Here is a 27,066-nt window from a genome sequence, read left to right on the forward strand (position 1 = left end):
TAAAAGTAGAAATCATTAAACACATTGCATACTGACGCCTGACGTGTCTTTATAATCATTAAAACCTGAGTAGATCAGTCTATTTATTCATTGTCATGATTAAAGTGATCTTTGAAATGTGTCCTCAGCAGGATGATTGTACTTTGTCTCCTCCCCAGCCTCTGAACTATGAGAAGAGAAAAGTTCACACTCTCAACATTGAAGGCTCCAACACTCATCCAGACTCCCACTTCTCCCACCTGGGGCCATTTAAGGATTCCACATCGCTGCGAGTCATTGTGGGTGATGTAGATGAGCCTCCTGTCTTCTCCATGGACTACTACATTTTGGACATGTATGAAAACTCACCTGCCGGTACCCAGGTTGGCACTATAACTGCTGTGGACCCTGATAGCACCAACAGCGCCGTCCGGTAAAGGAAGTAGTCCCCGATTTGATGTGTGTTTGGGTGTTTTTGTTGTGCATGCAGATGTCTGGTATTTGTGGTTGAGGTGTCCCTTTGAGAAAAGAGGCTTTGCAGTTGTCAGAGCTGTGTCTCAGTGAGTGGCTCCAGCATGTGCAGCAGGCCCACTGAAGATCTACCACTTTTCTAAAAATACTACATTTCTATCACTTGCCTGCTTATGTGTGGCACATGGGCTGCAGCAGGGTCAGAATGCTGCTTTCTCTCAGGGGTGAGCATAGTTTTAGGAAGAAGAGCACTGCTCTCAGTTGTTGGCAGCAGAGACTCTCCTCAGGGCTGCGGTTAGCACTATTGTAGGATAGCAGGTTGTGGGCTGACCAGCCCAGTATCACTTAGAATTACACTGATTTAGAACACCTCATGATACACAATCAATCACGATGTTATTATAGGAGGTACTTATACCCGTTTGGTGGTGATATTTTATTGGAGTCACAACCTACCCACCATCAACAGATTATGGTATGATTATATCAACACATTATGGCTATCTTCTGAATCCATAAGGCAGTAACAACATTGCAAAAGATTACTTGGCTCATGTCTTAGTCGAGCAGCAGCCTCTGCTGCTGAAAAATGAAGCCAACGCGGAATTTCTAAAAGCTGCAGTACTTGAAAGGGCCACGTGAGGCTGGCTCCAAAAGCAATCCCCATAGACCCCTCTGTTACAATGCCAACTGTACAGCAGGATTACACGCTTACTGCCTGGTAAAACGGTTTACTTCTCTATAGCTATAAAAGACAACTGTACGAAGGTTGACATTTTCGATAACTCACCAGTTTAAAGTATTGTAGTGTTCTCGTTCAGTGTGTCAAAACTCTGATTTAAACACAGAGCTAAACCAGTCAATGAAGACAGTCGTAGTAATTTTCACCCTTTTTACTGTCGCTCTGTTCCTTTACCATGTTGTGTGGTGAAAACTGAAAATACAAACAATACAAAATATTCAGTCTGATTGTAAATACAAACATACATAGATCATTTGTACATCAACAAACATTCATAGAAACCACTGGCATTGTTCCTAACGTACATATAATACAAACCTATTTAAGTGACCATCAAACCCATTTGTCAAGAAATCTTTACTGATATAAAATGCCCACTATGTCCAATGTAAAGTAACTTACAGCATTGCTCCTAGGATGCTTCCAGGTGGATGTGAGCAGATTACTCCTCTGAGCATGTGGCTCTCTTTTGTTTGGCTACAACTAATGAAGCTACCAAAACCGGAAGTGACAAACCGGAAGTGACAAACCCGTTAGCGACATCATGACGTGAACGGAAAAACAACATTACAATAACCACCTTTTCGTCCTGTAATGAGCATAAACAAATTATCTAAACAAAGTAGAAAAATGCCTTTAAAGGCAACACAAGTATATTAATTAAGGCTTAAAGTTAGGCATAAGGGCATGGCCGATTTGAGTAACAGGTGTGTGGCATACCAACACGCTAGCTGCTAAAAGTCTGCTCTGCTGCATCATCCCACCGCCTCAGCTCCACTGAAGATCCACCTCTTTCAACATTTTTACAGTTAGGCTGTGTCGTCAAAAGTACTATAATATGTAGCTGCATACAGCAATACATGTTAATAATAATGCAACTTTTCATTGTACTACCAGGTCATTCAGAGCTTAAAAAATCTAAGGAGATATACAGGCATGATCTTTCATTCATCTTTCATTTATTTTTTCATGTTACAACCCCTTAAATATTATTTACTTTTCTTCTGAAAAAAGTATACATAATACATGCCAAATACTGTTATTTAGTTGGTTTATAGTTTTTACATTCACATTCAATTAAAAAAAGATATGGCTTCATAACACTCAATGAATATATCAGTCATGATTACTTTTTGTAGGACTTCTGTTATCTAAACAAATGCACAAGCATCCTCTATTGTATTATATTACCCTCTACATAGTAGAATATTGAAATATGTTTCAATGGCTTTGTTTCTTTTTTTTAATTCATCTCATTCTGTGTCACAGGTACTTCATAGAAAACAAAGATGAAAGACCTTTGAATTTCAGCATCGGGGTGAACAGTGGCATTATCAGGACGACTCAGGTTCTGGACCGGGAGGAGACTGCGTGGCATAACATCACTGTGATGGCTGCAGAGGTTGGTAAGTTCACAACAGACCAGCTTGAACCCTGTCCCTCTCTGTTTAACTTCAACATCCCATCCTCTAGCTACCCATGTATCCGATTGCTGATCCATTGTATCCGATTGCTGATAAAATAAATGAATTATAAAATTGCTACTTTAGCTCTGATGCAGCAGCCTGTCTCCGTCTGTAGTCACCAGTCTGTAGCCTCGCTCAATGTCTCAATGTCTGATCGGTTACACTTCATAAGTAAATGCTTTTTAGGACAAGCGCAGGCTACTGTACCACTGAGGGGCAAAGAGGTGTCGAAGGCAGCAGATATGGCTGAAATTGTACAGTATGCAACATCTTAGATTAACAAAAAGATAGACATTTACTCAGCCATTGCTTGACCTCAGGAACAAATGACGTACAATTGTAAGGACATTTTTATAAGCTACTTAATTCTGTGAATTTCTGTGGAATATCCTTTGACATTTAGTGATCTGACAGGACCTCTGCGTAGATGAGCTTGTGCTGAATGCGTCTGTCCATCAGTTGTTCTTCATCGTCTCCTCTCATTTCTCTCCAGCCGATGCTTATCTTCCCAATTAGCCTTTCTCCTACCCTTTACTGCACCACGGTGTAAGTAATGGACTGAGCGATGGCATTCATAAAGGCCAGGCAACAATCACCCTGATGCTGAGTCTCTGGGGATTAATCGAAGTTGCAGGAGGAACGTACCTCCATATAGTTACACCCAGCATGTCCCACCTCATGTGAGCCAGTGTGGAATAATGTCAGTACTAAAGTGTGTCTTAATGAGAGTAGGAGTTAGTTAGAGGGAAATGAAAAGCCGTCATCCCTTATTTTCTGCCAATATTCTCGACATGTTGTCAGAGACAGACGAGCAAAACATGTGTTGTAGTGAAGGGCTGGCTCACCGGTAGGCAAAGAGACTAAGATACTTACTCATAGCTTAGGTGCAATTTTTATTTAAATATCAGACGAACAATGTGTCAGTACATCTTGTCAGCTTCAGGATAGATAAACGCTAATCATCTGACTGTGTGTAGTGTGGAGGACAGTAGGGTTGATTCAGAGCACACCCTGGCCTTGTTAAGTCAAAGCTAGCAAAGCTTCCATCTTAGACACCAGATTGTTTAAACATTGGGACATTTTCTATGTGTTACAATGCATATTGATATGATTTTCCCTTAATTTGTCAAAAAGGAGAAAAAAAACTGTCCAGCAAAGTAACTTTATGGTCATAGTCAAGGTCAATTTAAACAGTTAAAAAAAGTCCAAAAAAAACTTGATCTGGTCTGTGCATTCTGGTTTTTACAGATTCAAATGTTTTTTCTGTGGCTCATTTATTTTCGTTTTTCATTGATTTTCTCAACATACAATTTTTCCTAAAGTTTTTATTTTATGTCTAATACAATTCCTCTAATCCTCAGTTATGACCTAAGTGAGTAGTTTACACATAGCACAGTGCCTGTTGTGCAGTTTAAGACAGGTGGCTAAACGTCTGGATACTTCCTGATGAACTAAAGCCTTGATGGACACATCCAGATCAGACTTGATAGAACAAAAGCTGCTGATGTTAAGGCAACAATGTGCGTTCTGTAGAGCTTATAACTGTAACACGACTGCATCTTATTGATTGTTTTCAGGGCATTTTCATAATCAACCAAAGTAAATAAACAAGTAAGTTGAACAAAAATTAAAAACAATATATTTTAAGATATTAAGTAAGCCTTTTGCTTTTCATTAGTGTCTTTAAAATGAGCCTTTTATTCTTTTACTTTACCTCATGATACTCATATGTTTTATTATTTGATGTTGTAATTGAGTTGTTCATTTGGTTTTTGTACAGTGCTTTGTTACCCTGTTTTGTGGTTGCTATATATAAATAAAGGTGTTTATTAGTAGTAGTGGCAGTAATAATACTAATTATAAAATTAACGTACTTTTAAAATTAGACTTAAGAGTATCAAACGGTAAATAGAAAATATAGAAAATAAAATGATTTTTTCGTTTCTATGAATGAGGGTAGGATAAAAAACACAATATACGTCAACAGCACCAATAACTACATCTTCCAAAATGATCATAATTAAGCTTAATTGTGCTGCTGACGCTTAATGAATCTCTGAGAGCAGTTCTTTTTATTCTTTGGTGTCATTTTAATAAATGAACACGTATGGACTTATGGGGAAGGAAACGTGTTTGCTAAATCTGATGTGGCTCAGTGAAATAGAAAGCAATGTGTCATAAATTGTCCCACTGTGGAACTGGAGTTGTGGGGTTGTGTTTGAAACAAAGTATATTCTCAAGCTCGAGGCTGACGATACAGCAAAATTAGTTTTCGATCTGGCACCAACACTTTTCGTTGTAAAAATCTGTGTATTTTTGCATTTCATGGTGCTTTCCACTGTTACTTACTTAATCACATGCGTGCATAACACACCAGGAGATTAGATGGAAGCAGTCTGGTGGTGTATGCCGGCAAAAACAGTAGAACACACACTGAAATGTACCACTGTGGAACTAGAGGTCTCACTGTAACATTGAAAAGAGATGTATGTGTGTGTGTGTGTGTGTGTGTGTGTGCACCTGCAGCTCTCCTTCTCTCTCTCTCACTATTAATGTCAGCACAGAGTTCTGGATGTGCTTTACAGAGGTTTATAGTACAGTGGTCAAGAGCAAAGGTCAACTTCATTCTGTCTGCAAGTGAGCCTGGATAAAAAGTGCAGCTCTCTGGTGAAAGAAGCAGAGAGAAGAGTGACTTTTTCTGATGCGGTATCTGACCTTCAGCCCTGCCCATTACCCTTAGGTCTGATCAGAAATGCCTCTCCAGATACACTCTATAAGCCTTCTCTGATGGGATGAGCTGAGAGGAGCACAGCACAATGAGAGAGATTTAGACGAGGAGAGATGAAAAGATGAGGGAGGTAAGGACAGGATAGAGTATGAAAAAAGACGCCAGGTCTGCAGATTGGACGTCTAACCAATTTCATCCAAGAACTGTACGCTTTAGTTCTTATTGTCTGATGGGTTGAACGTAGCCTGTTCTTAACAGCAGAGAAAAGCCCCTTCAATGTTGCAACCTGAAAATGAACTGTCCAAAAACAGGTCCATCTTCGTTTTGCAAATTGTAATAACAAATCCCACGGTTAAGCACAAGCACATGTTTGCCTTCAGCCTGCATACAGCGCGACTTTGTAACTCATTCTTAAAGCAACAGCGCTCTCTTCTAAAGGGTCAGTACAATACATTTCAGTTATTTAAATAATACAAAATATGAATTAACTTAAAAACAACAATTAAGCAAATTATTTGAATGGAAACACTGATATAGATCAGCAAGAAATATGAAATAACATGTTTCAGGGCGCTACATAAATAACTTTTGACAGGATGAAATGTGATTACTTTTCCAGAATTGACTACAAGGAAAAGTGAATCTACCCTTTCTTGACCAGGAATGTATTCAAATCCTTTGCAGATGAACTGAAGTGAAGTAGTTTTTTCTTGGGTTAAAGTGAACTCGTGCTGGTTTGATTGACATCCGCTGGAACAAGCGCTAACGTTAGCGAACACGCTTTCACTAACATGCATTAAAAAAGACTGACGTGAAGAAAAAACACATCAGAAAGCAAAACATATCAACGTGTGTTACATTCATTCTGTATCAGAGGCGCTGTTTTTTTAATGCCTCAATTTTATTTTTCAATGGAACTTCTTTCAGTACTTTTATTCAACTTTTCTGAAGTGTTTTCTTTTTTTGTTCAGGTTTTATTTATTTAAAATGCCAAATTCAGCTCCACTTAGCTAGCTAACGCTTCTCTGAAGTTGGAGGTAGTGTTGTTCTTTTTTGCCTTTGATCTTCATGGACGTTTGAGTAAGACGTGCAAGCTTAGATTTGAACTGTACTGACAGGTTACCATATCATACCTGTATGTCACATCGAATTACACTCTCCAGAATCATTTGATAAAACAGAATCATGAGTTTACTATTAACGCCATAGAGCCTTCTCAAAATGACATGCTCTGTTGTAGCCAAGAGCAAAGGTTTCAAACATGCACATGTCATGTGAGTGAGCTGTCAATGTGGGCACCAACATATTTATATGAAGAGACCGGATTTATGTGTGCGCTAAAAGAGGGGACACCAAGCTGGAGTAAGCTCTACAGCACAGGTTGCCTGTCCGGTCCATTGGATTTATTAGTGCATAACTGACAGAACAGTAACTGCATCTTGTAGTTATCCACCTCAGGCCTTCTATTCAAGTCGTCTGTGAGAGAGTCTAAGACGCTGTTGCACTGATCGGAAAAATCATGGGTTTGGAACCTGAGGTAGAAGTCATTCAGTTCATTAGCTTTCTGAAAGTCATCAGTAGAATAAATATGACTTCTACTTGGTTCCATATTAGTAATGGCTTTCATTGAATCCCAAAGCTGTTTAGAGTTCATAGTGGTTTAATGTTTTGTTGTCTGATTAAGTTCCTTTTGTACCGTTTTTAGCTCCACTCCTTTCGAAATGCTGCCTTTTTCCTATTAATGCATTACTTTAGTTCTTTAGTTTGAAATGGTTTATTGTTTTGAAGTTTCTCTATTTTGCCTCGCAGTGATCTCACATTACACAGTACCATTGCCTATTTCACCGTCGTCGTAGACGCTGTCGTACTCCGTCGTACTCCACGCTGTCGTACTCCACCAGGTCCATGGAAATGGATCCGACAGAGCGAAGCGCTAGGTCTGGTATAGGTGATGGGCAGCTGAGCCTCCATGCCACCAGGTGATGTTTGGCACAGAGTACAAAGTCCCCATATGATCAGTGCCAGACAGACGGATTGCGTAATCGTTGCCATGTGAATTTAGCACGCAAGTAAAAGTACGAGGTCGTAGTCAGACAATAGGCTATCAGACACAAACTAACAAATACAGCAGATCGCAAACCCGGGTCGCAAGTAGAGCAGCGCCACCGGAAAATCTATACCGCAAATATTTTCATATCTTTATCCTCAAGTGCATTTATTTTTGTATTTATTTTAGGAGCCATCAGCATTTTGTTTTTGCCCCAGAGTCCCTATACAGCTAAAATGGCCATAGTGATCAAGGAACAAAATCTAATCCTAATCCACTGAGAATACATTCGTCTACAGCAATTCTTTTATTTGGCTTCGGGCATCAGACTTGCCAAACAGTGCATCTTAATACCTCCACCCTCCAGAGGTTATGATGAAATGAAATGTGTACTTGCAAAATACTATTATGCTAAGGTAACGATTATAAAATATCCACATCATTTGATAATAAAGTCCTTGTCGTGGCAGTGTTGTGGTCAACTATTTTACTCCACGGTGCCATCAAGCTGTGATCAGTGGTGTGAGAGATATTGAATGTGACAGATGAATGAACAGACAAATGAAAGCTACAGACCCCCACACTGCCTGCATTGAGAAATATTAGATGCAACAGCACAAGGAAAAAGGGAGGGAAAATTGACAGATGAAATCTGGATGGCGAGAAAGGACAGTTATTGATTTATACTTTTTCATTTATTGACCTTTTAGTATAAATCACACAGCAATACAATTATATTTGGCTTGGGTTTTTTGCTCCGAAAGTAAAGGTGGACATGACAAACAACCGTAAAAACCAAGACATGCATTTGTGTTCATTTAAATGGTGTTTGTTATTATTTATTTATTTTTGGTAAATTTAGTAAAAGACACAGAGCAACATTATCATTCATGTTACACATAGTTAACAGTATTACTTCAGAGAAAAGTTTGGAGTAACGTTAATAAAAGCATTATTTAGTTTTAATACATTTTCATGTGAGAAAGTACTTGTTTAGATTCCCCATGTGAGTTTTAAAGAGCGCCTGCCAGAAACCTGCTGCATCGTTATGGGAGATGTGAGAGCTGTTGGGGGGTTTTAAACCGGCCTGGCCGTCGCTTTGCATCCTTTAGTGAAACCATGGTGTGAACTGTCTGCAGGTGAAATCCTACTTAATATTCTAAAGACAGCTGAGCGACTCACGGGAGGAGTTATTTTTCCGGCAGCAACGTTGTTAGTGTTATAAATTAGTATGGCAAACGTACTAAGTGTGAGGTGCAACAGCAGAGGGAGGATGTTCCTGAAGGCTACCTGCTCGTTCTCGTTGACTCCAGGGAAGAGAAGAAAAGTTTGGTTGCTACCCAGCATGCATGTAGCGTTAGCAGGCTAAATCCAACATCCAGTAACAGTGAACTGCAGTCGATGAGAGACATGCTGGAATTCAGAGCCCTGAAGCTCCGCCCCCGCTGTTACACAGAGCGCTGTGTGCTGGTTTATTCAAAGTTTATTAATATTGAATGCGCCGCGTGTCGAAATTGCACTAAATCTGACACTGCACCCCCTTTGGTCCCTAGCTAAACACCGTGTGAAGTTAACAGACTGCAACTGTTCTGCAACTTGCTGAAGAACAAACCACTAAACAAAATAATAACGAACCGGATTGAACTGTACTTGTTCAGTACAGTATATTTCTTATGGACAGGCCAAATATAAAATCAATGGTGTTATATAGCAACTTAAATCTGTTTCTTGTGTACATTTTCAGATAACCCTCGTATGGTGAGTCACGTTCCAGTCACCATCCAGGTCCTGGACGTCAATGACAACATTCCAGCCATCTCTGGGAGCAACAGTGCTGTCATAGTGTGTGAGAGCACCAAAAGTGGACAGGTGGGTTGCTTGTGCTCTAGCCTAGGAGAACTAAAGTAAAAGGCTGTGGGTTTGGGGTTTGCAACTGGATTATGATGGCATGGCCTTAAAATTAGATTCACATTTATTATAAAAAATGTTTTCAAATTTTTGGAGAAAAGTTAAAAGAAAAAGAAAACATGATTCCCATCATCTGTTGTGCAGGTGAGTTTGAAGATCTGACCTGAAAGACACAGTAGACGCAAAGCGCATCATTGAGGTTCCCATCCAGATGTAGCGCAGCTTTTAAACAACTGCAGAATGAATGACCTGAGAACTTAACCCCATCCCCACAATCCAATATTTGTCCTGCAAAGTCACAGCACACGGGACTCAGTGCCCGACCCTTTAACAGAAGACTGTGAAGCAAAAAGAAGCCCAAAGATCACGATCTTGTTGCTCTTATCGCTCTTCAAGACTCTCTTCTCTGCTGCTCTCCCACTCTTCCGACCGGTTGTCTATGCAGGCAAGCCCAGCAGAATTTTGGGCCCACCTGGAACAATGGTGAATCGGGTGGGAGGCCAGCAACCAACAAACAAATTTGGCAAATGCTGCCACCATTACTCCAGCGGAGTGGAGGGTGAGCGATCCTGCTGGACAAACAGATTCATTTACTCAACATTGCGTTTCTTCATTTTCATTGGTTAATTAGTTATGTGTGTAGTTATTAGTTAATATATTTATTATATGTTAAATATATTTTTCGAAATGGCCGAAGCTGAGTGCAATTACGCAATCTTTTGTACCAATTGACCCTTGGCTAAGCCCCGCCTCCCACTGCTACTGTGTCAAGCAGTCAGAGCTACCATGGAGCCACACTGTCACTAACTGTATCTGAATAACTATCACCATTTTTGAATTTAATTGAATTTCAGGGCCTTAAATATTAGCTTGAAGGAAATATCCAGGATGAAAGCAGGTTAAAAAGATAAAGATAGAAGCTTAAGCTACACAGATCACAGTGTAAAGATGAACCATCACATCACTGTTCTTGTAAAGGTGTTTATTTACTGTTACAGTCATTAAAATACATTCAGTATACCTTCAGTAGCTAGCGTAGCATAGATGTACCAACGCTATGGTGTACATAGGACACATGAGGCAGGGAACTGACAGAAACTAAAACCAGAGGTTGTCACAGATACGTGGTTCTCACAGGACAGCAGGAATACGATGTATTGCTCTGGATTAAATTAGCTAACGGTATATAAAAGAGTTGAAATGACACATACACATTAATGCAGCAGTAAAATAATCCACAAACATCAGATGTAATAGTAAAACATTTTACTGAACAATCAATACTTTTACTTTAACTACGTACATTTAGTGGATTACATACTGAAGTAATGTTGTGAATACAGGACTTTTAATTGTAGGGGAGTATTTTCACAACTTTTACAGCAGTTACGGATGTGAAAAGGTCTTCCATTGCTGAAAGGATAGAATCTCTGATCTATGAAATCAATAGCCAGAATGTTTCTTAAAAATTACAGGGACTTGCAGTTTTAATTGTTTTCTCGAACAATGTGTATTAGTGTCTACTTTTGATACACCTATCCTCCCTATCCCTACCGCCAACAGATTTAGAGAATGCTGCTTCATTCAGGATCTCAAGCTTGAAATGGGATTGCTCATTTTTCTCAACCCAATCTTGACAATCTTGACTAATTCTTATTTGGCCTCATTACCTCATGATTCCAAATTTGACACTGTTTTAATTTGTGCTCAGCCTGTTTTTTTAAATCTTTTTCATTCCATTGCATCCAGATAGTCAGTATGAGTTGTACTATATATGGCAGAGGTAAAGAAACAGTGTCTTGACACGTGGCTTCTGAGGAGGCACAGACTCCATTCTCCTCTTGGAATGTTGTGCTGAAAGAGGTCACAGAGCATCTCCTGTCAAGCTGCAATTCTGTCAGCCCACGATCCTCTACTATGTGACATGTTGGAACATGGACGTGAAGCTTCTTGGGCACTGCAGCCACCTGATTTATGGCTACACTGCACCTGAACATGTTCAAATTCACTGAAAACGTGGCATCTGCATTCTTGAGGGCTGCTCTCTCATCAGCACCAGCGTTGGGGTTGCCAGAATATGATCTGCCTTTCATCTCCAAGGTCTTCACGTGTGTAAGAATCTGAGGTTACCTAGGTACTAACCACACAGTCATTCATATCTAATGAATTTCTACCACACTGGGACAGGTGGAAGAGTGAAGGGTTTAAGGAAGTGGGAATGGGGCAAGAGGGAGGGTCAGAGAAGGGAGGTCAGAGATTGGCTGACACATTGTTGGTTTGGGTCATTTATAGAATTTATAGCATAACGGCAAACTAACCCTCTAATTATACAAAATGACAAGCTGCATGGCTGAATGCATCTTTTAAGATTAGATTTAAAGTCAGCTTCAGAGACATGTTCTCAAGGTCTGACAGAGTTGTTGCATATCGTGGAAAAATCCAAACTTAATGGCCAAAGCAGATGCCAATTATTCTTAAAATGTGAAAATAAACTCCTGTTCAGCTCTCCAACACAAACACCAAGAACAACTATATACACCACTGAACACGTGGATGAATGCACAGTCTCTCTCTCTCTCTCTCTCTCTCTCTCTCTCTCTCACACATGCAAAGGCTGGCATGCACATACATTCATGTTGATCTGTAGCCTTTTTGTTGTGTGTCTGACACCATCAGTGGAGGATTTATCAGCTGAGCTGTAGACTTTGCAGCTTCTTGAACCCATAAATTATTCAGAGTGCGGAGCGTGCTGATGTTTCCGCTGCCGGGCCAGATAGCAGCAGAGACAATCATATTAAATTCACTGCAAGCCTCTGTGCTAGACAGCAGGGCCAGCACACAGATCTGCATCACAGCAATGACTGTCCCCACATACCCATTCACTCACAGAGCTCACACATCACACACACTCCCTCTGTCGTATTCTAGGTATTGCTCTCCCTTATTATCTGCCGACCACTTTCTCTGGGTTTTATGGAAATTTAAGTGTGTGAGTGTCCACAAATTACTGTGTAATCATTTAGATTGGCTTCAGGCAACAGACAACACATGCTAGCACAGTTAATGTCGACGGAGGACTCTTTTTTTTTTTTTTTTTTTTTCATCTTCCTGGCATTGCAATAAATTGTTGCCAAGAAATGTTCATGCATGTCACGTCCATCCGGCACGACAATTTATTCTGCTACATTTGGGAACTCAGTTGTGAACCACATTTGCAATATTGATTTCAAAACCATGAGACTGGCTCGGTACGATTTTTGGGGAACACAATAGGTGTGATGCTCATTCCTTGTTGGCTGTGTTGAATGCGTGAAGATGTGTGGCAGATACGACCCAGAGGGCTCAGAATACACGGCAGCACTTGCTTTTTGCATGCTAGAAACATGTACACTGTATTCTGACTGCCAAAGATTACATATAGATATTTATCAGGTAGGTCAGTTATAGATTTATGGAAACACATTAATGTTCATGGTGAAGTCTTTATTACTTGTCATTGAGCTGTGACTGTGAAAGCAGATGTTAATGGTTCTTTGTTCATCTGTGTTATTCAGACAAGAAGATATGGACATACCGTATCTCTCTGTCCACCATATGGACAGCTCTCATTGTCGTGCAAGACACTTCTTACTGCAGTGGTCTTGCATGTCAGTGTTCCACTTTGCCAGCAGACTTGAATTTCATAGAGGGTAATTGAGTTTATATCAAATTTTCAGAGAGTAGAATGGACTTAATCGTGGATATTGCTGAAGGTTACTCCAATGAATTGTATGTCTGAATAGAGTGTGACGTGGAGTCATCATGTACACTTAAAGTCCCAGTGATTTGAAAGTTCCAGCATCTTTATCGTCTGTACTGAGACATATTTCACATCTAAGTACAGAAATCAATTTGAGTGATGTACTGTTGTATTGTTTTTTTAGAGAGATTCTTCTTCACCAAACAGGTTTATGAGTGAGTACATATTCATCTGCAAGAACTGCAGCGTCAGACAACTTAACAGCTTGCAGCTCTCTCAGGTACAGTTTTTAAACTCCTCCATAAGCACCAAGGATTTAAAATCTCCCAAAGATTTAACCCTCTTTTAGATCTACAACTAAAGCTTTTTCAATTTCTACTGTTCGGCAAAACCTGCCTCTTCAGATTAAGATGTAGCCACGCCCACACCAGCTGACAACAGTCCATGCTCTACCAAAGCAGACAGCTGATCTTTGAGCCCCGTTCCTTGCCTAGCTCACTGATGGAAATGTCTGCTTTTCTGCAATGAGTTCAAGATTTCCATAGTACTCCCCTCCAACTTGTCAATGGAACGCTGACAAAATCCCAGATCAAACTCAATCATAGTGTAAACCAACAAATACAAAAAAAAAACACAGGCACAGAACTAACAAAGCAACGTAACCACTTGGAGTTGACTGTGGCCAAAATGAAGGAGATTGTGGTGGATTCTGGGAAGAGGAAGGCCCCACCATCTGCAGTCTGCATCAGAGGGCGTAACGTGGAGATTTTCACATTATTCAAGTACTTGGGAGTCCAACTAAAACGAAGGGCCCTGCTGTGCTCCGTGAATTCATTTCCTGTTTTGCCATGATTGTTAATAGCAGCTTGACTTGACACGTTGCATAAAACATGAAAATATAATGGTGGAACTTTGCACGTAGGGGTATTTTACTATTTTGGTTGATTTGTGTGCTACTATTCCATTTTCCTTTTATATGAAGACACTGTATGCATCAAAGCCATGCCAGGTAAACTGAGCAAGCAGTCCTGACTCCCACAGCTCTCTCTGCAATCATACGATCTGTGCATTAGGGCTGTTATAAAGAGAGGAAAACAATCTAATATGTGGGCAGGGTTTCCTGACACATGGCGTACTGTATATATACAGTAAATGTGGTAGACACCAGTGGAGTGTTAATGTTAACAAATCCAAGCTGCTGTTTCCTTGAAGACGCTCTCTTACAGTGAGATTTGGTTGAAAAGTCTCAGCTGTTTAGGGAGCTCCTAAAGAATATATGCTGCAACAAGGATTCTGTGGGGAACTACACGATATCTTAGATAATCATCAACATTAAGAACATAGCGCACAGGAGCTGCCTTATGTATATGCAGCTGTAGCTTTAGCGTCTTATAAACCCATAAGGGTTGGTGAAGTTTTGTGCATGACACAAACTTAAAGAAATCTATCAATCCCTCAATCATAGGAGGAGTTGTGCGGCAAACAGCGTTGCCATGAGTTTATCAGCAAAACGATAAAGAGTCACTCAGTCAGGTTATAATGGCTGCACGTTAAACCTGCATGAATATGATTGGATGTGACTAGTCAACTGATCAATCAAGTGATCAAGTAATGAATGCACGACTTCTGTGCTTTGCTGAAAGCATGTAGACGAGAACTTTTTGTTTTCTGTCGACGACTTGATCTGTATATGCAGTGCTGCTGCCTCCCATCAGGTCTAGTGGTGTAACGCTGGGGTCACACCACAAAGACATTTGCTCGTCCAAAAACGGGTGGGGGCTGGAAACTTGGTGACACAGTGACTACTCGCATGGCTAACTGTTAGCTCAGTCACAATATAGCTCCCAGAGCGTCTCTCTACTGGCCTTTTCATTCAATACAAAGTTATTGAAGAGGGTAAAATAAATGAGCTAGTTTATTTGCTAAAAGTCACTGAGTAAACTCTGTAGCTTGTTGGCTTAGCGCGGTCACTAACTGGACAATAAGTTCACACACTTTATTCGAAAGCCAGAATTTTACCATCAACTCTTATTTTATAATGGTCTGACAACCCTTGTCTTTTTGTGGAGGACTTCTTTCTCTGCCAGAGGAGGTCAAATATAAGTCAATGGTGCAACAAAGCTAATAAACAACAATAGCTTTCTCCATTTTGACCTCTCAAAGGTGAACACTGTCAAGACGGCTCGGTGTTGGTCAATGGCAAATAGTCACATTTTCAGGTCAAAGTTCACCAAAGTGAAACACTAAACGGAATATTTACTCTGATTTATGTCACCTCCTGGAGCGGATCATCTATGCGCAGTGGGGTGTTATGGTTAAACGTAGGTCATAGAGGAGCCAACTTGCACAACTCCTAAATCTAAACCGGTGCAGGGTGCAGGCCTGACCATAGGGAGCAATTGTGGAGGATGATGTCTCGCCTCTACGACATGCAGACAGGAGGCGCTGGGATCGCAGCTGCCATTAGTTTGCACTGCATGTCCTTTTCATTTGTCCTTGGTTGGAAAACATTACATTGAATTTGTTTTGGTAAGAAGTCTCATCTCACCAAATGTTGATGTTTCTCCTACTATAGTGTTTGCCATTCAACACTACACAGAAGTTGCCAGTCTATCGACTTTAATGAGCTGACTAATGGCATGGTCACACCTTAAAGGGCAACGCCCAGGGGAAAAAACTCCATTCCATCTGAATTTAGTGGAATTCAAGTGCTAGGATTGGCCAGGCGTCCATGCTCGCTAAGGTACTGGTAACCAGATTTATTCAGGACCTGCTGTATATCCTGACCAATGGGCTATCCTGACGTTAACTACTGGAGGTCAATGCCTAACCTTAACCAATGGTCTCTGCCTCAGCTCACAGGGCAGATCTGCCCAAGAAATGGAGTGAGATTCATAATTAAGCAGAAAAGAAACACAAGGGAAGTGATTGACTTTAACTGATGATGTTTCTTGCAGTTGGCAGCAACATTAACAGCTATTTAGCTAACCACATTAATTAAAGCAGGGACTTAAACAGATTGAATGCTAATGAAGGTTGTGGCGTATGAGTCTGTGTTATGGATTGTAAGAATTGCAATAGGTCACAATTTGTCACTGACTAACACAGGCTGAGGACATTGACAAATTCAAACAAGTACTTAGTACTCAGCCTTTCTTTCTTTATCATCTTGCCGGCTTTGTTTCCTTCAGTATCTCATTTTTCTGTTCACTTTCTTCATCTCTTACCTGCATTTCTTGGTAGCCTTTGTTTTTTTCCTTCTTTTTTGTCATTCCTTCACATCTCCTCTGTTTTTCTCCATCAGGTGATTCAGACCATCCGAGCAGCAGATCTTGACAACTTTGCAAATGGACGGTTTTCCTACTACGTGCCTGCTGGGCTTCCAGCCACTCCAAATTTTACTGTGAAGGACAACGGAGGTAAGACTTGAGTGAGCACACACACGTATATACAGTATATCCTCAGTCCTGCATGTGGTGAGGTTTAGGGTTGTGGTTTCAGCTAAATGATAAACAAGTAAGCGCTACACTTTGTATCTCGTGCTTTGGGTCACTGCAGACTTTTTCTGTATGAAACCAAAACCATCATCTACAAATATGTAGCTTTCAGGGGAGCTGCGGTCTCTGTGGGGAAGCCTAGGCCCCACTGGCTCCTCTGTAAGCTCAACACAGATTGAGGAGCCTTATCAGTAAATACTTTCATGAAATTCATCTGTGATCAGAAGTCTCTGAAGCTCAATGCTCCAAGATCCCAGCAACACAGAATACTAAAGATGTTTTCAGCGAAAGTGCCCATCTTGCAGAGCACAGTATCCATACCTCTTAATACACGCATAGCCTCTGCACTGTTCTACAGTATGCATTGTGCTCAAAGTGGGACCCCAAAGGTAACAGCGCTGTTGAGGGGAATTGCTGCATTTCTCCACCTGGCTACATGTCATGTCTGATATAAGAGCTCCAGTTAACTCAAAGACTGGATCATAATGAAGCATGGGGTCTGTGGTTTCTACCTGTACAACACATTCTGCTGGCATCATTAACACCAAGTCTTGTCTCCTTCGCTTTTGGGGGATCAGGTATCCCCCCCTATGTTATTTCCATCTTCCAACGTTTCCCTCGTTTCTCCTGGTGTTGCCTGAGGCGGATACAGGACTGAGCAGAGTTGACAGCAATGTCAGTAATGAGACACAGTGAGAACAGGGATGTTGGACAGCAGTCTGTGAGCCAAATGCTACAAGCAGTTTGTGTCCTTGTGTACTTGTGCTTCCACAGCAAACAAAGCCTGGCTGATAGTTCCTGAGCAAATATCCTAATACTTGTGACATATAAGATGTAAGATATTACAGCCGATTTTCACTTCACTTTCAACTAAATATCAAAAGCCAATCAGGGTGTAACGGCTGCGCCCTGAGATAAACATTACACTTTTGGAATGCATCGACGCACACTGCATGTCATGTGACGAGGAACAACCAATCATAGCCGGCAGATATCTTTATTCTGTAAATGTCAGCCTATGGTAAACACTGTCCAGTGTTTGGCCTACATTTATTTTATTAGCACTGCTGCAAACATGTCACACAACCACTAGTTTCTCATAGTTGTTGTTGATTGTTGTATTTGGTTTATTATTATTATTATCTTATTTTTGACTGATATTTAGTTCCAGCATAAAATATAGATGAACTGATACCTAACAGCTGACTGCTTAGAAATAAAGAGGTATCTCTGCTGGTCAAAGGAAACGTCTGTTGATATTAAACCAAGTGTGTAAAACCTACTTTACATATCTATGTCTTTGTCTAAATTAACAACAGTTCAACTGCAGCATGGCCAACACTGTGGTCCATACATATTGTCAGATGACAGCCAAACGTATTTCTTTTGTGTTCATCTTGTGTTTGTGAAAGGTGACACACTTCGTGTGGTAACACTGACAGCTGGATTCAGCTGAGTCACGTTTCTGTTCGGTAGCTTCCCGACGATCCGTCTCCATTCCTGCCACCGATGTGTGAGCGGAGCGGCTCACTTGTGGCTCTCGCAGGCCACCCTGCCTTTGAACAATGCATAATAATACCAATAACCCTGTAGAGTGAACAATCAACTCCCATCAGAAGCACATTATAACGTTGTGTGTATTTAAAGAGGCAATAGTAACTTAGAGGAAAATATGAATCCGTTAAGATTTTCTTTTTGTCTATGACTGTATTACAGCCTACTGCCCTAAACAAGTCCGGTTTGAAATAGTTCAACAGCTGCTTGTTTTGTTTAGTGTTTTTCTAATGATCTCTTGAATCAATCTGAATGCAAAAAGCTGCGTTCTATCAGTGGAGAGAGAGAGAGAGAGAGAGAGAGTTCTAATGATATTTCTATCGTAAGATGTTTTAGGGAGGAGCTGCTGGTGTTTAAGCCTTGATTGTGGTCAGCTGTGATGTTGGCCTGGGGCCAGCTGGACTTCATATATCATATTGATTCAGTCAGTACTGAACTCTGGTTCTACTATGGTGTTATGTAATTATACATTCATGGGTAACTGACTTTGAAGTATAATATCTGCTTTAAAAATTAAACCAGTAGGTTGAAGCTCAGTGTTTACCGCAAATGTCCTTCCTCCACCCCTCCTTTCACTTCTCTTTAATTCTCTTCCCACTCTTTCCTCCTCTGTCATTTCTCACCGTCTTTCTCCTCACTCCATTATTCATTGCAAAGTACCTCTCCCTTTCTGTAAGGATGCAAGACACCCCCTATCTCATCTCTGTCCCCTCCTTCTTTAACTTCCCTCCTCCGTCTCTTCTCTTCTTCAGTTGTTTCCTGCCATTGTGCATCACCTCTTTCTCTTCCTCTCGCTCCTTAATTCCTCCTCCTCAGTTCTCAGTCAGAGGAGAATCGATAGTGCTGTTGACAGCAAACCTCTCCTCCAAATCCTTAGCAATTATATGTTGTCCACTAATTCAGTTTCCGTCCTTTGGCCTTCTCCCAGCACCAAAACACTTTATCCTCTTCAACATCCCCACATCCTTTGTTGTAGTGCACACAACAATGCAGCCATACAGAGTGGACAAAACATCAACAGCTCTCACACTGAGCTCATCAGCTCATCTCATTAGCCTGATCATGGGTAAAAAAAACAAGAAAAGTTACATCCTCAATCAGGAAAGATTCAGCGATAGCATTGTTGAAAACACGTTAGTGAGATAAGGGAATAAAACATTCTAAATGAAGACAGAGATGAATATGTGGAGGTAAAAGAAGCTCTTCTACCATTTTCTGCTGATAAGAGTAAAACTGATCAGAGCATTCCAATGAGTCATTTAAAGTAACGTGGATAATTACAATTCATTCATTTGAAACTAAAATGATACCAATGAATTGTCATCTTGTATCAAGAGGGAGCCACTTGGCAGCATCAAGCATTGAACAATGGTGTGTAAAGAAAGACGATGTATTAGTTAAAGAAGCATCTTGATAAACAATGTCAGTATGATCATCAGTTCTATAGTAAGTCTCTTTGGTGAGTGATTGAACCTTTGACGGTTCTTACTCTCTCTTCATACAGGGTTTTGTCATAGACCCTACATTTCTTCGCTGTAGCAGTCACTACATGACTCACAAACACATGCAAAACTAAATAATTGTGAATGTGAATTCTCTCTCTACCCAACCACCCCCACCCTCTACTTTTTCTTCCACCTGTACATTTTGTTCCTCCTTTACACCTTGTCCTGGTATAGTCACCACAGGACAAGCAGCTCACTTTTCATGATCTCTCCACAGAGCACTGGTTCCAGTCCTCAGTCCACTTCTATTTCATCCTCAAGATGATTCTGCCCTGTTGAGGCTGGTGTCTTCATCCCAGCTGGGTTATATTTAATTCCTCTCTGCGTCCTTTGTCCTGGTGCTGCTTGGACGTGGTAGTCTCCTGAATGTTGCTTGAGGTTGGACCGGTCACCACGGGCAACTCCGAATACTTATTCCGAGTGACAAGACAGACCCACACGTAGTCCGTCTGAAAAGTCTGAAAAGCCAGCTGCACTTATACCCCATGCTTTCTTTTCTGATGTTGATAAATGTATTCTGTCATATCTATGTATTCTCTCTCTTTGTACAGAATCTTCAGCATTTCTTTCTGTCTGATCTTTCTTTCTACTGCTCCGTCAGTTTAAAGGTGCTCAGTCATTCATACCATGATGCCACATTAGACGCAGCCAATCTAACATTCATGAAGCTGAATACAACATGTATGTTAACCTCATGTTGGTTCAAGTTTCTAAAACTTTCTAAAAAATAGAAAGGCTCCATGTTGTGCCACCAAAATGATCTTACATCTCTACAGAATGAAACTTAAGAGGGTATTCAAATGTACACTTTAATATCTGCAGACACCCTCTCGTGAGCAGTGTCAAACTGTTCATAGAGGAAAGAGACTGTACTAAAATATATGTGGGCTGCATATTCTGAAGATAGGAGCGGAGTAGAGAGACAGTACAGAAACATGACGTCTCGCCGGGACTGGGACTAAGAAGACAGACATGTTCTACTTGCTCCCAGTAAACAGCTTGTTCCCCAACAAAGTAGGAGTGGATGTGCTGGGACAAAAACGTGGGTTAGAGCACGTGATACAGACACACAAGCTAGAGGGTTGTTTGATTGGTGATAAATGTATTAGATAGAGATTGGAACAAGTCTTAAGCAACCATGTGCTCCTGAACGTCTCCTCCCTGTTGAATCCACAAAAACACAGAGAAATTCAAGGGTGTTTTTCTTGGAGGCTTTGGAGCAACTGTAGCTCAGTGGAAGAGCGGGGTCGTCCTTCAATCAGCGGGTCGGTGGTTCGATCCCCAGCTTAGCTAGTACATGTCGACGTGTCCTTGGGCAAGACACCTAACTCCGAGTTGCTCCCGTAGTTGTGCCTTTAGTGTTAAAGTGCTTTGAGTGGACTACAAGATTAGAATTCGATTCATTCAAATGACACTGCAGGCTTCTAACTCAACGCACAGCAGTAGAGAAAGACTTGAAACAACAATCTTTGCTTTAAGAGGAACTGATGCATATTGTCATTTTAGCAACAGACCCAAGTTTCTGGATGCAATGATGACAACATCTCAGATGATTAAATATACTGATATGTGCTACTATCGTCCATATGTGGCCTGTTTAACCAAGACCAGAACTTCTTCAATGGTAAACAATTCAACTAAATCTATTTAGAACATGTCAACAGAAGATTATCACGAGACACTTTTGATATAGAGCAGGTCTGACCATACTCAACATCCCCCCATCAGCAGGCACTGAAGCAAGAACAACTTGGGCAGAACTAGGCTCTGGTTGGCACACGACCGCTGTCGCCATGATCCTCTGATTTCGGGATTTCACTCAAATGAAATGATGACGTAAAAACAGATTTACTAATCTCAGAATTCTGAGATTAGTAGCCACCAACCTTCATGTGTGTCAGTCAGCCAGGCTCAGCCTGAAAGACACTTTGATGCTCTCTAGTTGTGGGTTAAGAAAGCAGAATCCTGAAAGCAGTGAGCAACTTTGACTAGACTTAATGGGATCTCATATTTTTTATCCAGTTGCCCGTAATGCATCAATGTTGACATGCCCTCAGAATTAAACTAATGAATCCTGTTTTTTTTGCTTTACACTTCTTTAGCACTTCCACAACTATAGTTGCAAATTGCTTTCCAACATATATAAAACAAATGAAACCGACATGTTATGTAAAACAGATGCCCACGAACAAAATATAAACATACATTATGGAAAAGTTCAGAAAAATGTGTTTCAAACTTTTTTGCTCTTTGAGCCGTTGAAGAAGGCTGATTGAAGGTTAATGATCCACAGCTGTGAATGCACCTGATTGGCCAGCCTGGACCACGGAATACCTAATGGTCCCTGCGGTTTGATTCAAACTGAATTTAAAGGCAAATAAAGGACCCGGTGACCAGATTAAAAAGCCTAAATTGATACAGAAAGAAACAGACATAGTCTTTGAGTGTTGCTTCTCCCTCTGCAGTGGATCATTGTGACTCTGCTGGTGTAAGTGTGCTTGCATTAGTGTGTCTGCACACCCAGAAGCTCCATGCACGACAACAGTAAGCACACTATATGTAACTAAAGATATTCCTCTGTGCTGTGCTGAGTCCTGTGGGCATACCCTGACTACATTACAAAGTCCACACGTATCGAGAAACATGCACACACTGTGTATATATATATATATATATATATATATATATGTATATATATATATATATATATACATATATATATATATATATATATGTATATATATATATATATATATACACATATATACATGTCACTGGCTGCTGGCTGACATGCTTTATCGTCACCAGGGCAGTTTGAATGTACAGTGCTTTGTAAAGATACATTCTTCATACATATTCAACAGCTGTATCTCTGTCAGCGTAGCTTCTATTTCTCTCAGCCCCTGCCTCCAATTATTTTCTAACTATCATTTTCATGATAACCAGAATCAATGCCTTGAATATCACGGTGGCTATAGATACCATGAAGGACACAACCGAGGTCATTTTAACATGTCGGGTTGTAACTTTACAGAACAGAAAATACAACAAAATTGTGACATATACTTAAAAAAACTAAAAGATTTTGTGGAAATACTTGATACTTAATATACACTAATGAATATATAGCTAATAATCTGAATGTATCCTTAAAGGGTAACATTCAGCTTGGATCCCACTGTCCCATGTTTTTGTGTCTATGTGACTTTTGGGGTCTGTAATGTCATCACTCAGGGCAGCTCCTCACCTTCAATGTTACGTCTACTAAAAGTGCTTGTGTTTGCCACTGAAAGGCTGTGATTTTGTGTCTGACAGCTTTAAAGAAAGAACCGTACAGAGAAATAAAACGTCTTTCTTTACCTTTCACTTGATCCCATCTGCTTGTAACAACCTGATCTCATGGGAAGGCGTATAAACAGCACGTCATTCTCAGGACATTCTGCGTGTCACCATACACAGTTTTAGCTTTTAACGGTTACCGTGAAACAGCAGCGGTTATGTTTAGCAGACAAAACTACTTAGGTTTAGCTTTTTTGTAAAATAAGTAACTAAACTAAGTAGAATGGAAATAGTGTCACATAAGCACAGAAAACACGTCACAAACATCACTAACTAAGCAAGAAGAAGGTATTATTTTGAAGCATGTGCTTATGTGCACATCGCAGTAAGGCGTGCAAAATGAATGGATGTATTAGTTATAGGTTAAATAGTTATAATATAGGATTCATTTTATAACAAATTGTAATTCGAAAGTCTATTTAGCAAGTCCAGGCCTCTGCTGCCTCCATGTCCACTCATGTCTATAGTGCAAAAAGAGGGGATGAGTTCAATGGTTTGGTGGCCACCAGTAGGAATGATCTCCTTTGCCGCTCGCTGTAACACGTTGGGGTAATAAGTCATTGGCTGAAGACGCTCCTCTTCTTTACCAGCATGTTGTGGAGAAGGTGGGGGACGATGTTTAGGATGCTGACTAACATGGACGGCATCCTCTTCTCCATCTCTGCTTCCAGAGAGTCTAGCTCAACTCCTCCAATCACGCCCCATCCCCAAAGCATAGCAGCATAAAAGATAGCACTGGCCATCAAAGATCGGGAGAATCAGCATCTTGTTACAGACAGTGAAGTCTCAGAGCCTCAGCAGCAAGTAGTGCCGGCTCTCCTTGGACAGGGCCCATGTTCCCAGCCCCACTCTCGCCGTCCAGGTTCACTCAGATATTTACAGCATTGAACCGCATTGACATCATCCTTCTGAGTGGATACAGGGGCCAGGTTCCTGCAGAGTCCACTATCCGCTTGGTCAGGTAATCCAGGACACAAGTGCATGGCCTTGAGTCTCCAAGCAGCAGAGATGACTGCTGTCGGAACAAGCGAAGACAACCTATGCTCAGAAGGTCACAGCATGTTGTGTTTCAGAGATATTAATGCTGCACACATTGTTCCTGAAGTCTAGCAATAGATCAAAAGACGATGTGTAATTTGACAGAGAATTTCCCCCAATTCCCATTTTCTTTTTTAGCCTCATTTATTGTTTTAGGTTACTGCATGTCTAACATTGCATTTATATATATTTATTTATATATTTATATTTAACAGGCTGTTTTAAGTGAAAGACTCTGATAAAGCCACTCTTTACCGGCTCAGCAGCAACCAGCAGACAGACAGTTAGAGACTACCTGGTGAACACAGTGGAGCATTTAGCAGCTAAAGGGGCAGATATGTTGACGAGGACTTGGTGGAGAACAAACTTCAAGAATAGCTGCATTCCATTTAGACATTTATGTTCTTCAACCCTTTTGTTGTAGTAATTGTAGTAATGACTCAGCATGACCATTGAATGTCCAAACAGAAGTAGTATTGAGTGTGCAGTCAGGCAGATACAGGGTTCAGGTAATCTGAATGAACAGGTTAAAAGGTTATAAACCAAGGATTTTAGAATTGGAAGTGTTGTGGATTCCGTTTGTATTCTGAGAAGCATTGACCATTCACGTCTGAGCGGGCATTGATTACATGAGGGCCTGTGTGGAGAGCATAGAGGCTGAAATGCAATCTCAGAACCAATCAGTCGTAGACGTCGTCTCTCAACTCCAACTCCAGTCTCTTGCCTCAAGTTGCTATTTGGACTGTAACCTGTGACAGGGAAGAGGAATGACAGTGAGAGGAAGTCTTGGCCCAGATATTTGTTATCCGTATATCTGCTGGCTACAAATCTCCTGTTGCCCCCCACAGGCTAAATTGACATCAGACCGATAGCAGATGAGTTGTGATATTGAGGTCCAGGTAACGGTAACGGATGCAGGTCCTCTGTCTTAAAGTGCTTTTTTGTTGTCTTCTTCACCTTCAACACTGTTTTACATTTCTCTGTTCTCGTCCTCCACCCTGTCCTCACTGTTCGCAGACAACACTGCCAGCATAATATCTCATCGGCAGGAGGGCTTCAGCCAGGACAGAGACCAGGAGTTCTTCAGCCTGGTGCTGGTGGTGGCTGATGGTGGGGAGCCTCCTCTCAGCAGCACCGCTACACTCTCTCTCAGGGTGTGTGTGTGTCAGAGGAACAGCAGGGGGCGCAACAGCAACGTCTGTCTGGCCCAGGCCTTCCTGTCCTCAGCTGGTCTCGGCACTGGGGCTTTTGTGGCCATATTGCTTTGTATTGTCATATTACTCGGTGAGTGTGTGTGTGATATTTTGTCGATCTTTGCCTAGAATTTCCCCAGATCAAAACTGTACAAAAGCAGGACTTAAACGCTGCTTGACTTTGTCACGATGTAATCATAAGTGTATTATTAATATATCAATGTATCATTTTTTTAAATATCACGGTTACCATTTATCACAAAATAGAAATACTATCAAGTAAGTATCAAGTAACTTTATTGGCTTGCAAAATGTACAGGAGTAGAAATATTGAGTAGCATATAATAGATAGAAAGATATTCATTTATTAATCCCGCAGGGGGACATTTTTTCGCTACAGCAGCATTTATAGATACAAGTAAAGCAATACAAATAACAGTAACAAATATGAAATATAAAAATGCACAATATATACAATAAAAATAGAATATTATGAAATGAACTAACTAAAGAATAGTGCAAAGATTTAACCAAACAAACAAACAAACAGTGTAACGGTGAATGGAAACAGTAAAGTACAAGTACCTCAAAATTGTAATTTAATACAGTACTTGAGTAAATGTAGTCATTTACATTCCACTACTGAGTAAATAGGAGCTTGTTTCCCTCAAGATTTTGAGGTTAATTCAGAAAAAAGATGCAAACTATTGTTCTCATGTGAATGATCACACCTCCGTAATACCTGATGACATCACAATGTATGATACATCTGATTTTGTCCTTTTGTTATTTCAAACACTGTATATCTTTGTCCTACCCCCCCCCCCCCAATCCTTTGTTCTATTTGTATTATAAGTGGAACTATTTTTGTTGAAAGGATTTCTCAATCAGTCTTTGTCAATGACTACTACATTAGTTTTTAGTAACTAAACATTGAAAGCCGATCGATTGGCTCCGACACAGAATGAATACTAAGACATCTTGAAATATCTCCAAAAAAGGTTGCCATGAAGGAAATACATGTTATATTAGGTATAACGAAATATGTGTATTTTTAATCCACTTGATAGTTCAATCATTTAGTTTATGTCAGTGAAAAAGTTATTTGGATTTCCTTGAATGTCTCTCTTACTCTTCGATTTTACGTCTCTTTCCCCTTAATCCTTTCTTTCTTCCCTTTCACCTCCAGCCCTAGTGATGATATTCAACCAGCTACGAAATAAGAAAGCGAGCAAGGAGCCCTTGATTCTTTCTGAAGAGGACATCCGAGAAAACGTGGTAACCTACGATGACGAGGGAGGCGGGGAGGAAGACACAGAGGCCTTTGATATTGCAGCACTTCGCAATTCTCAAGCATCTGAAGATCGAAGGAAGTTCTACACCTACCTTGGCTACGGACCGAGCCCATACGGAGAAGAGGATGAGAACGAGGACGACAAGGTTGAGGATGACGAGGAGGGGATCACGGTGGTAAGAAGGAGTAAAACCCAGGAGGTGGATTATGGGAACTACAGTCCAGAGCTAGAAACTACATGGTTTGTGATTGATTGCGTTCCTCGAGAGATCACCCGATCGGCGCCTTCGCTTCTGCTCGATGGTCAGGGCATTATTCAGAGGATCATCCAGCAGAAGAAGGCCGAAGCAGACTCTGACACACGGGGGCCACCGTATGACTCACTTCAAACATACGCCTTTGAAGGCCAGGGGTCCTTGACCGGGTCAGTCAGCTCTTTGGGCCTGACTGCGGCACTGCCTGAACTAAACTATGCCTTCTTGGAAGACTGGGAGCCAGAGAGGCAAACACTGGAACGAATTGTTGGGGAGCAACTGGCTACAGATCAATCTAACCCTGACACCTAA

General features: G+C 40.8%; 1 protein-coding gene across 1 annotated transcript in view; it reads left to right on the top strand.

Moving 5' to 3' along the window:
* Window positions 1-27,066, top strand: part of LOC306706535 (cadherin-18-like) — a gene marked incomplete at both ends in the record, with an annotated part of 90,945 nt that extends 63,879 nt beyond the window's left edge. Inside the window, 6 exons of the mRNA XM_079173656.1 lie at window positions 159-412; window positions 2,462-2,598; window positions 9,178-9,302; window positions 16,385-16,499; window positions 25,031-25,297; window positions 26,396-27,066. Coding sequence (XP_079029782.1) covers window positions 159-412; window positions 2,462-2,598; window positions 9,178-9,302; window positions 16,385-16,499; window positions 25,031-25,297; window positions 26,396-27,066 — 1,569 coding nt within the window. The remainder of the gene's footprint in view (window positions 1-158; window positions 413-2,461; window positions 2,599-9,177; window positions 9,303-16,384; window positions 16,500-25,030; window positions 25,298-26,395) is intronic.

The sequence above is a fragment of the Pholis gunnellus genome (assembly GCF_910591455.1).
Source record: "Pholis gunnellus genome assembly, chromosome: 14".
Taxonomy (NCBI): domain Eukaryota; kingdom Metazoa; phylum Chordata; class Actinopteri; order Perciformes; family Pholidae; genus Pholis; species Pholis gunnellus.